At 54.5% G+C, this 11,443-nt stretch overlaps 3 protein-coding genes across 3 annotated transcripts; 2 read left to right on the forward strand and 1 right to left on the reverse strand.

Annotated features, from left to right (window-relative positions):
* Positions 1-460: 460 nt before the first annotated feature.
* SETTUDRAFT_35262 (uncharacterized protein) lies at positions 461-1,978 on the forward strand (the record flags this gene model as incomplete). The annotated part of the gene is made up of 1 exon (XM_008032475.1): positions 461-1,978. One exon carries the CDS (start codon positions 461-463, stop codon positions 1,976-1,978), a length of 1,518 nt encoding a protein of 505 aa, XP_008030666.1.
* Positions 1,979-2,727: 749 nt separating this feature from the next.
* On the forward strand, positions 2,728-4,551 carry SETTUDRAFT_35263 (uncharacterized protein; the record flags this gene model as incomplete). Its single annotated transcript, XM_008032476.1, has 1 exon — positions 2,728-4,551. One exon carries the CDS (start codon positions 2,728-2,730, stop codon positions 4,549-4,551), a length of 1,824 nt encoding a protein of 607 aa, XP_008030667.1.
* A 3,814-nt stretch (positions 4,552-8,365) lies between these two features.
* SETTUDRAFT_35264 (uncharacterized protein) lies at positions 8,366-8,971 on the reverse strand (the record flags this gene model as incomplete). Its single annotated transcript, XM_008032477.1, has 1 exon — positions 8,366-8,971. One exon carries the CDS (start codon positions 8,969-8,971, stop codon positions 8,366-8,368), a length of 606 nt encoding a protein of 201 aa, XP_008030668.1.
* Positions 8,972-11,443: the final 2,472 nt, after the last annotated feature.

Raw genomic sequence — 11,443 nt, forward strand, 5'->3', positions numbered from 1 at the left:
CCAAGCTCGACGGCGACGTTGACAGCTGAGCATCCGATTCCCATCGGCCAGATCTTGTTTCAACCAAAAGATCGCTTGTTTCGAGGTTGCCGCCCTCAACCGTGCCGGTCACGCGCGGCTCCTCGACGCCCTCTGGACTGCCGTCAACTGGACTGAACGCTCCCCCGGCCTCGTGTGCTGCCATCACCCGCCATCCGCTCCCGTATCGTGTTTGCATCCATCACACGCCGTATCCACATACCCGGCCAGAAAGCATTGCAGTGCCCACGCCGCCATTGCTGCTGGTTGCCCGCCACAAACAGCCACGCCACCCCGGGCCGCTCTTGTGCCTGTCGCTTGTGACGCTTATCACCAGACACGCCTTGCAGCGATTGTGAACCAAGGCGTTTCAACTGATGCACGCGCGTCTCAACTGACCTGCCCCATCGCCACTATTTATTCCCGCGTCGACTCTCTCACCATGACTCGCGTGCCGGCAGCCATTGACAAGAGTCACGCCACAACACCACAGACTCCCCCACCCGTTCTCGCCATCTCCCCGGCCAGGAACGCTCCCTTGCCCTTTGCCAGATCTCCCCGGACCCCGGTTAACCAGCACTGGATCCATGTCCATCAACGGCGGATATTTATACGCCACCTGAAACAATGGTCCATGAGCCACGACTCAAGCCCGCATTTCCAAGGAAAGATCAGCCTGCTGCCTCCTGATCCAAAAAGGAGCGAGGAATTGGTCTTGGGTAAGAGTGTGCAGTGTGTTCTTACCGACTCGAGCTTCAAAGACTGCAGGAAAAAGGTTGTTGTCAGGCTGTTTAGCCCGCAGATGGGCAGGAAGAGCAAGAGCAGGAAGCAGAGTGCAAAGACGACCGTGACGATGGATCCCATGGACGCATACGACCACACGGACACGTATACAGATCTGGACGAGGCCACTTATGCGTTTACTGAAGATGACGCGGCCCAGCCGGCCTCCCAAGCCAGAGCCAATCCACCAAGCGGCTATTACAAACTCGTCATCCGCTGCGGTTCTGGCTGGCTATCTGCCCGAGAGTATTTCAACAAACTCTATTTCACCCGCCTCGCCGTCAAGAATATCGGTCCAGACTCCAACCCCGTCTTCAAGAACGCAGACGACACCTTCACCACACGCTCGCAAGCCCTTGGCCCTCGACCTGCGTCCGAAGACACGGTCGACATCCAGCCCTTGTTTCACCCCTTTCTCCGGCTACCTCAAGAGCTGCAAGAGATGATCCTGATGACGGCCGCCGGGCTAACACGACACTACGATCTTTTGCCTGACCTCAGCTACCGACTGCGTGCGAAACGTGTCCAATCGCCCATCAGTCTCTCCACGCTATTACGCATTTCCCCCGCCATTACAGATACGCTGCAGCCATACATTCTGCACCGGACCGTCTTCCACTTTGGCTTGACAGGAACCACAAATTTCCTGTGGCAATCAGGGCCTGTCAATCGTTCCCACATCCGCCGTCTCGCCTTCCATTTTGGACGGGGCGCACTCCTACATTCGGTGCGGTGGCTGGCACCCGATCAGATCTTCGACCTACTGCAACCCCCAGTGCAAAAGGATATGGGCGGCCTTCCGTATTTCTGGCGCTGCCAACTGCGCGCTTTGACAAACGAGGTGCATCTCAGCGAGCTCATCATCGATGTTCAAGCTATACCACATACCGATCTTGCCATGGTGGTCAGGATCATGAAAGAAGCATTCGGTGGTCTCGAGAAAGTTACATTCGTCGAAACTTGCCTTGATGGGAAGACAAAGGTGCTTGGAAGCGGCGACACGCGACTGAAAGATGTGGGCAACGCCTCATGGAGGGACATGACCAAGGGCTATGTGGAGAGGTACAAGAGACAAGTTGGGTGGCATAATTATCATTTTGGGCTAGAAGTTGCTGGTATGACAGAGGAGGAATTAGAGAAGAGCATGGACGTGGAGAAGAAATTTTTTGATAGTTGAGTAATGCATCAGGGGGTTTAATACGTCGACTTATGCGGGAGGCATAGGGCCCTGCATATATTTGACATGACTGATGAAGTCACGATAATGAACTTGAATAAATTGTGAGTCCAATTTGATGCTCGCAACGTGCTGTAACGCATGGATGCTCTGTTTTGTACGTGTTGGGAGACGGTCCGCATGTCAAACTTGAAGAATGATTGTAGTCATGATATCTGCATCCAAGACTATGCGCACAAGTGTCTGGATAACACTGCAAGGCCCGGTGCACAGCGTCGCTGGGCATTGCATTGCATTGCCGTTGTGTTTGTGGAAGCGACGATGAGGACAAATAAACAAACAAGGATTATCGAGAATGACGTGTGCGAGACAATCAACCTTTTTTTGGCTGCTGTCGCGTTCATCTTTGACATCAACAACCCAAAACGCCATCATCTCTGACCGGCACTCTCCATTTGCGATTTCTCTCCTTTGTTGTGTCGCGCGGCATAGCGCTTCTTTGTTGGTACTGATAACGTCGCGCGTTGCTCTGGGGGGTCACGGGAGGATTCAGATTGCGTGTCTATCATAATCAAGTCGCCTTCACTCTGTCCTCAACCCATTGAAAATATCACTCACGCGTGTACTTGTCCCCAAGCACCTGCTTCCCATTGCTCTTGAGTCCTACAGCTATCACTAGCGGTTTTCTTGAATCATCCTTTTTGCACCCATCGACATCGATAACAGTCCCGATCCAAACACCTTCCCGCATGGCAAGCGACGTCGCGTCCGTCAAGTGTAAGTCATGCGCCAGGCCTCTCGCGACCGTCACACCCACGGGGCTCACGCCGGTGCTGTCGCCAGAGGATTTCGGATGCAGCACATGCCAACGGTTTAGCGCGCTCTATGACGCTGTGCAAGCTGCGGATAGCGAGTGGGCGGCTTTCGAACACAAACGCGATTCAATCACAAAATTTTTTGCGCGGGACAATCATAAAAGAGCACATATGGAATTCGATAATTGGCTCAAGACGGTCGAGGCGCCCGCGAGAACCCAAACCGGAGAAGACGCACAGCCAGAAGAGGATGTATCCGGCGGTGGGAACGAGAAGCCACAGCATGGTACGGTGCGTACAAGGTCGTATTCGCCAAACAACCAACCTCCTGTGTCCGCTGGCGAGCTGTCCGATCCCTGGCTGCAGCAAGAGACGAGGGAGTCGCTTTCGTTCCGCCCATCCCCCAAGCGATCGCGCAGCACCAATTCTGTGCCAGGGCGGAAACGGCTCAAATTTTCCGACTCTGTCGAGTTCCACGAGACATACCGTAGTAGCGAGGAGTACCATCGACCCAGTGACGCATACGTCAGGGGTCGCAATGCACCACCAGAGGGATCGGAGTATATGGACACTAGCGGGTCGGGACAGACATTCCTACGGTTCACGCAAATGAAAAAGGTCGGCGCAAAGTGGGTGGAGCTGAGCGAGGATGATCTTGAGAAAAAACGGAAGAAGAGTCCGGGGGTCGCGACAACACAGCATGAACTTGAGGCTGTGGAGATGGTGGAGTCCGATGAGACAGCCGGAGATGCAGCCGGTAGGTTGGAACAGAATCGCGAGGCTCCACCAGATGCTCGTGCAGCCAGATTGGCAAGACGGGCCAAGGGAACATGTAGCAGGGGCCCAGCGCAGACAACCAGCATGACAAGTGCTCGGAATCAAGGTAACAAGGCATCGCGCAAGGAGGAGGAGCCAATACTCGACGAAGCATCGACTGGGATGCGGAAATTTTCTGCTCCACCAGTCCTAGACTCGTTAACAGCAGCGGTAGAGGAAGCAAGACCCACTGCAGACGAAGACCAAGGCGCGGGAACGGGGTTTGGAGTGGGACGTGAGGACGACATGCAAAATGCGAGCAATGCGACTATCGAAAAACCAAGTATTACCACGATGCGCAATGACGAAATGCAAAAGCCTGAGTCGTCGCATGACAAGCCCCACCTCAACAATCTGGATATGGGGGCAGCGGCGTATCAAGATGCGTCTGATGAGCACGAAGGGAGGCCGGTGGAGTCGACGTTACAATCTGTGGCCGCACAGAACAATATACAGACTGAGCGGACGAGCGAACCGTCATGCACAGGCTGCGAGGACACGTACAGGACGGGTTGTCTAGACGCAGGAAACGCTGTTGCTGCAAGGCTAACGTGCAGCCCAAGGCTGAATAGCCTTGATAGCACTGCACGGTCGTCCAAGATGACAGACAAAGATGAATTCAGCCGTCGATTGCTAGGCCATCACGGTGCATCCGCAAGCCAGGTGAGCGGAGACGTCAGCAACACGACATGCAACACCAGGCCAGAGGCATGGCCGGGGAAATTTACCCCTTCAGAGGAGATTGAGACTACTCCAAAAACAAGCCAGGCGGCAGCAGATATACGAGCAGCCCCAGCATCCGAAGCAGAGCAGCATCCGACCGAGGGCACAGGCGTGTTTGCCCAGTCAGCCAAACCCCCTCCTCTCTCTCTGCCCCCCTCCCCCAAAGAGGGTCCCATGACCCAATTCCTCGAGGCCTGTCACGACCGAAACCGTTACTGAGCCGCAGGACCCTGACATCCAAGTGAGCATTTGCCGCGGCCGTTTGCTTCCACGCAAGACATGCACATGCAGGACTGGGACCGAGCCGGAGACAGGCTCGGAGGCAGAAGGAGGAGAAAAGATCGACGAAGACTGGGGTGAGAAACGCAGACAGTCGAAGGGGGGAAGGGAGCGAGTCAGGCTCGTGCATGCGAAGTTGGATGATACGGACGTAATGAGCAAGATCCAGGGTTCGACCTACATACAAGGTGTTAGGGGGGGGAGTGGGATGAAAGGATGGGGGGTGGGTGGGAGGGAGGGGTTGGGTTGGGTTGGGGGGATGAAGGTTGGGGGTCACAGCTGCTGCTGGGAAATGTAGGGATTGTCCGCCTTGGCTTTTTCAACGGTTTGATTGGGATAGGCAGCGATCATCAGCTGATGGGTACCCACAAAGGTGGGCCCATTTACCACGACATCAGCTTTGGGGCCTTGAGCCTGGAGACGAACGGTAAATCCCGTTTTTTTTCGGATGTCTGCCGTCTGGGCTGTGCGTCTCTCTCTCTCTCTGTGTGTGTGCGTGTGCGAGAGAGAGAGAGAGAGACTGGGTTGAGTTTTTTTTTTCCCTCCAAACTTGTAAATAAATTTTTTTTCTTTCTCTCTCTCTCTCTTCAATTCGTTTTCGGCCTTGCTTTCTAACTAGGCCTTATTTACTCTACCTTACTTATCTTTGAATCCCCCCTCCCCCCCCCCGGAACTTAATCATCGTCGCGTTTTGCATTATACATACGTACCAATCCACTTTCAACGGCGCCACCCCACAAAAAAACAAAAAAACAAAAAAATTTAACGACTCTCTCAAATCAGCCTGATTTACCTATTCGCCATACTGTACCTAGGCTGGCTAGGCTATATCCATGGTAAAACGAAAAAAAAATAGAAAAAAAAATGCAGGAAATACGGTATACGGGCGTTGCATGTTACAAACACACACACATATACGTACGTACATACAACCTTGCATATGTACGCATATACGCATGCGTGATTGCATGTATGTATGTATGTACACATGTACATTTCGTCGCGACTTTGTCACACCAAAATAGCAACAAACACACACACCCCTGGGCCAGGCAGGCAAAGGTAAGGTCAAGTAAGTAAGGATTAGGTAGCGTGAGGTTGAGGTAGACTACGTGACTACGTAAGATCAACATACACATACACATACACGGCTTGGTATCTGCATTTGCATATGCATGGGCATGGGCACAAGTAACGTTGTCCGTTGTTTTACAGGAGCCCTGCGGTACGGTACGTGTGAAACATGCACTTGGACGGGAAGAGAGACACGTTGTTGAGAATGGGGAGGGGGGGGGGAGGTTTGTACCTTTTACATGCATACGTATGTATGTATGTACGTAACGATACTTGGAGTCTCGCGGGACGCGCCAAGCGAAAACGCGAGTTGATGTCTTGTGCAACCTACTATGATTGTAATTGTAATTGTAAATACAATGTATTGGTGGGGGTAGATATAAAATGCGATACTTGGAGATTTGGGGAGGAAAAAAATATGTAGCTTAGCTTTTTTTTTCTTCTATGTTTCTAATTATTGATTGCTGCTTGCTCTTTGTGCACGACAACAGAAGCGACACATCCACACACACAGACATACGCACACATTCGCACTGAAAAAAAAACGTGGTCTAGAAGGGTAGGGTAGGGTAGGGTAGGCGGAGGGTAGGGTTAGGATAAGGGCAAAGGGGCGGATGCTGAAACCAAGATAAAAAAGGTTACATACATAGGGTTTTTGGAAGGGGGCTGGCTCACCCCCCTCAAAAGGTAAAAATAACGTGCTCACATACCCAGCTAGGTAGCTGGCTAGGTAGCCATTCAACTAAGTAGCTAAGCAAACCTTCTAAACTAACTTGCCTATCCGTCTACATACATACTAGCCTCGTCACATCCGCGTCTGTCCGCCTGTGTTGGTGTATGCGAGTAAGTGTGAATGTGAATGTGTGTGTGTGTGTGTGTGCGTGTGTGTGGTTTTCTGTTGTTTGATCCCCCCCTGGCCCCCCCTCGTCCATTACCCACACCCCTGGTACCTGTACGCTTTTTTCTCACCCCGACTTTGGGGTGCTGGGCTAGGAAAACGAGGGGGGGGGAGGTGTTGATCACAGATGCGCGGGCGCGCACAAACACACACACACACACACACACGCGCGCGAGACAGCGAGACGGCGAGTGCGACAGAGAGAGATACGTGCCGTGCGTTTTGGGTGCGCGTGCCCATGTGCGCGAACGTGCGTACGTACGTACGGACGTATCTGAGTATAGCTGTGTGTATAGCTGGGGGGGTTGCGGGTGTGTAAAGCACCGTCCACCTACACCTAAGTAATGAATTTTTCTTTCTTTCTTCCTTCCTTCTTCTCTTTGCCATTCAGAAAATTTGGAACGCATAGACCCTCCCCCCCCCCGATCCCCAATTCCCAATTCCCTCCAACCCCCCACTCTTCCAGAAACCGGCTAGTGCTATCTGGTCTTTTTTTTTCTTTAATTTTTTTTTCAAATGATTTTCCGATTTTCGCGATTTTTCTTTGCTTGGTTCCCCTCGTTCTGGCGCGTTCTGGCTATCTGATATCATTTTTTACGGCTTACATATATGTAGGGTAGGTGGGGGGAGGAGGGGGGGGGAAGCGCAGCTACCCGGAACGCGCACGCAGTACACCCAACCCCCCGCCGATGGGGGGAGGTAAGGGAAGGGAAACCCCCACGGATCGAAGGGGGTGGGACATCTCGATCGCGATTGTGGTGGAGAGGGAGGAGGAAGGATGGAGGGTGGGAAAGAGGGTTTCCGGTTCAGGGTGTGGGTATCGCCGCTAGTGGAGGAGCGAGCGAGCGAGGGAAGTGGTGTGGTGTGGTGTGTGGTGGTGGTGACACGACGGTGGAAAAATTAGTAAGAGTCAGAATGCTTGATTATTTTTTATTTTAGCGTTTTGAAGACGAGTCACAAAGAAGATAAATACAAACCATGGTTGCTTACACTGCGTGTGTCAGCGCATGTTTTGGTGTTGGTGGTTGTCCTCGTGATTTGTTGCAGAGAGTAGTTTGTTTCAACGGCGAATAATTGACTGGTGGACAGCCATGAAACAGGCTAGATATGTACGTCGGCATGCCTGTATGTAGGTAGATTTGTTTCGCATTCTGCGTGTCTTGTTTCTCGCCATGCCATGTAAAAGCTAAAAGCATGATCAACAGTCACAATAACACGACTCGACATGGACAAAACACAAACACGCGTGCTGACCAAAAAAAAAGTGATGTGATGTGCACACGGCATAAAAAAAATAACGGCCCCACGTGCACCACACGTATACGTAGTGACACAGCAACGGTATATGACATGGTCGTTAGCGATCGATGCGCAGTCAAGACAGCTGGTCGGGCGCGCAAGCCACCTTGTTGGGCCCGTTGCATCGGAACCATCGTTCCATGCAAAGGCGGCCGGCGACACTTTACACCTGTACGTCCCATGTGCATATGTTTATGTGTCTACTGCTAGTACAGTAGAACATAATACGACCTTACTGTATCAATGTCCACGTACATACAGTAGCGTGGGCCATGGTGTTCGCTGCCCTTGGGCTACGGCAGCCGCCGCCGCCGCCGCCGCGGGTGCCGTCTTTCTTTCTTCTTTCTGGTGTCTTTCTCTCGGCCTTCTCCTCCTTCTCTCCTCCCCTATCCTATCGCATGGTGCGGTTCCCGTAGCTACGCCTACTAGCGCTGTCGGGGTGGTGGCAGCCGACAGCCGGCATGGCGTGGCCCCCCCCCTCCCCTAGACTAATAGGCGGGTTGTCAAAGCTTGATTTGGCGTCAGCGGGCGAGGCCGGTAGGCGCGGGTGATGGCGAAACACGTCAAATCCTTCGTGCGCGTGGGAGCCAAGTATTTGATTTCACGGGGGTGCGTGGTCGGGTTCGAGTTAGTGATGACGGCAGCGGTAGCGGTGGTGAAGGGTGGCTTGTGTTGTGGCCGTCGTCTATATTTCCCCCTTTTGGGGAACCAACGGCAGAGTACGGGGGAGTTTTGGGCTTGCAGATAGGCGGCGGCCGCGGCGGCGCATGGACGGCGGTTGAACGAACGGCGGCGCAAGCGCATTTCTCGGCTTCCGCCCTGATTGCCTGTGCCATTTTCTTCTTCTTGTCGCTCGCTCTCTCGCTCTCTCGCTGTCCTGTCCTGTCCCATGCGCGTTGCCGGTGGCCGTCGGTGCCAACTAAGCGGCGTGGGTACGGCATGATCTGAGCAAAGGGGGCGCCCCTTTACCGAAGCTGTGGTATGCTCCATTGATGCGTTTGAATCATCGCCTTTAGCTTCCGGTATGGATATATTTCCCCAGGACGCATTGTCGAGGTGGAGTCTGTCGGGTTGCACTACGCTGGCCATGACATACTTTGTGCCCAGTCGTTGCCCGAGATCTAGATCACGATCAGCCAGCCGTCTTGAGCAATGTCAGATTGATGCAGATCATTATCCCAAAACCGCGCACGAGGATGAGCTCGTTCCAGAAGCCAAGCGCGCCCGAAACCCCCCCTTGGCTGCCGTGGCTGCGCCTTGACTTTGTCTAGAGTAGTGGTAGTGCCTTTCCAAGCACGCACGGCGGAATATTTCCGAATCCGTCCAGACGACGTGCGTGGGCACTGGTCCACCTGCGTGGGCAATTGCACACTAGCATCTGTCGAGGCCAAACTTAATGTTGCTGGCTTGTGTGGTATCTTTTTTTTTCGCTGGCGTTGTGATGAGACGAGAGGGGATCAAGGCGAGAGAGGGAGAGGGAGAGGGAGGGAGCTTGGACGGTCCTATTGCCAGCACACGGTACCCTGTCGTCCCTCTCTTTCTCTCTCTCCCTCTCTCCCTCTCCCCCTCTCTCCCTCTCCCCCTCTCTCCCACCCACACGCCCTCTGCCTCGCCACAACCACAGCTGGATCAGCGGCGGCATATGGCATCGCCGCGCCTCGCCTCGCCTCGCCTCGCATCACAGCGCATCACATGGCAACGGTCGTGTGCATGTGCTCAGGCACCCGCCAGGCGGCAGAGACAGACAGCAATGCTGGGTTTGGGGGCACAGTCCATCGGTTCTATTCATCCGCCGACCGGATCGATCTATCCCATAGCGCCGGGTCCTCAGAATCCGCACAGCATTCGCACCACGTCGTCGAAAGAAAAGCAGCAGCGCTAGCTGGGAGCAGTTAGACGGCGCCTTCAATTTGTTTGGACGAGGAGGTGGTTGGCCGCAGCTAGGCCCATCTCATGGCAACCATGACACTGCAGATCGGCGCCGACCTCGTGATAAGTCAGAAGATAAGTCGCGCTTGTGTGCAGCCGATCTCTGTGTCGGCGCGAACGGCGTGTGCAGAGTGGAATGGGTTGAGGCGACGCGTAAACAGGCAAGAGATATTAGAGTTTCAGCGTGGGTCGGCAGCACTTTGCGGCAAGTGTGCGAACCTAATTTCCTAAACACCAGTGCACACGGTGGCCGCGACAGGCATCGCACGCATCCGCCTATCCTGCCCGCCCATGGCGAAGCATCATGGTGCACATGCGACGGCGGTGAGGGCCAAAGGCGGCGCCGCAGACAGACGTCCTTGGCCTTGGGTCAATGGCCTGCCGTCGGAACCACCAGGGAATGACGCCTGGCGGGTATTGCTGCCACGTCGTCCAGGGCCGCTGCGTCTCGTGACCGACACCGCTCTTGTTGATGCTGCCTGCTAGCAGCACTCGCACTCGCGACGGCGAATTTACTCGTGAGAGCGTGTTGGCAGAGGCAGTGTGAGATATCGAGTCGCCCAAAGAGGCCTAGCCGCGCGCTTTGGCTTTGAACGAGCGAGCGCACACACAGCCCCCCCTCTGTTTCTCTCTCTCTCTCTCTCTCCATCCATCCATCCATCCATCATCTGCCATCCACCACCCCATCCCTCCACCATGCCTCCCTCCCTCCCCGACGCCCGAGCTCGCCCACCCCGAAATCTTCTCCAACTATTAACTCGCCGTCTAGCCACAAGGAGCGTGTGCCGCGCCCGCACTAGCCGCTCCAACAGAGCCCAAGCGAAAGGGACCACGCACCCTGAGCGCTGGGACAGGGAACCTCTAGAGGGACGGCCCTCTCTGTCGCACATGGCATAGAGTTCGGCTACTGTACAAACCACCTCATCCACGGCCAAAACCATGCTCGCAACCGTTTCACGCAAAAGGCTTATCACCGAAGAAGACCCTCGCTCCTCCAACTGATCATCGCTTAGCCGAGCCATGATATCACCTTCACGCGGCGCACTCGTCACTAGCACATGGGTGGTCATTACTACTTTACCCATTCCATGGATAAACCGCGGAGCCGCTCGCTGCCGCAATTTGGCGCCCTGAACAGGCAATCCGCCTGTCCTGTCCCCCCCCCTTTGGCCATGGCATGGTCTCACCCGTCGACTAGCGGCATGCATGACAGCCTGCAGTAGTGCACGCTAGACGCCGTTAAGCCTCACTAGGCTGCGGCTGGCAATATTCGAGAATATCCAACCGGCAGCCAGCCTACACTTCGCTTATTGCTCGCTGCATACATGGCCGGTTACGCCATCGTGCATAATCACACTTGTCTGCAGTCTTTCGCTCGCTCGCATATGCACATGCACCGAGGTGCAGCGTATACATAGCTGCCATGCTGCCCACCGGTCAGATTCACCATGTGTCGGCCGCCTAGCTTCTGGCAGATGCAGTGTTGCGGTGTAAGACATGTCCAATAACCACGTAACCGCCCTCTCTGTGCTGCCCGAATCGCCGAGTCGTCGAGCTCCAGCATCCCCCCCAAAGCGAGCGGCGAGGGGCGGCGGTGGAGGCGGGCGCGCAGAGTGGTATGATTCTTCCGTC

The sequence above is a fragment of the Exserohilum turcica genome (assembly GCF_000359705.1).
Source record: "Exserohilum turcica Et28A unplaced genomic scaffold SETTUscaffold_8, whole genome shotgun sequence".
Taxonomy (NCBI): Eukaryota; Fungi; Ascomycota; class Dothideomycetes; order Pleosporales; family Pleosporaceae; genus Exserohilum; species Exserohilum turcicum.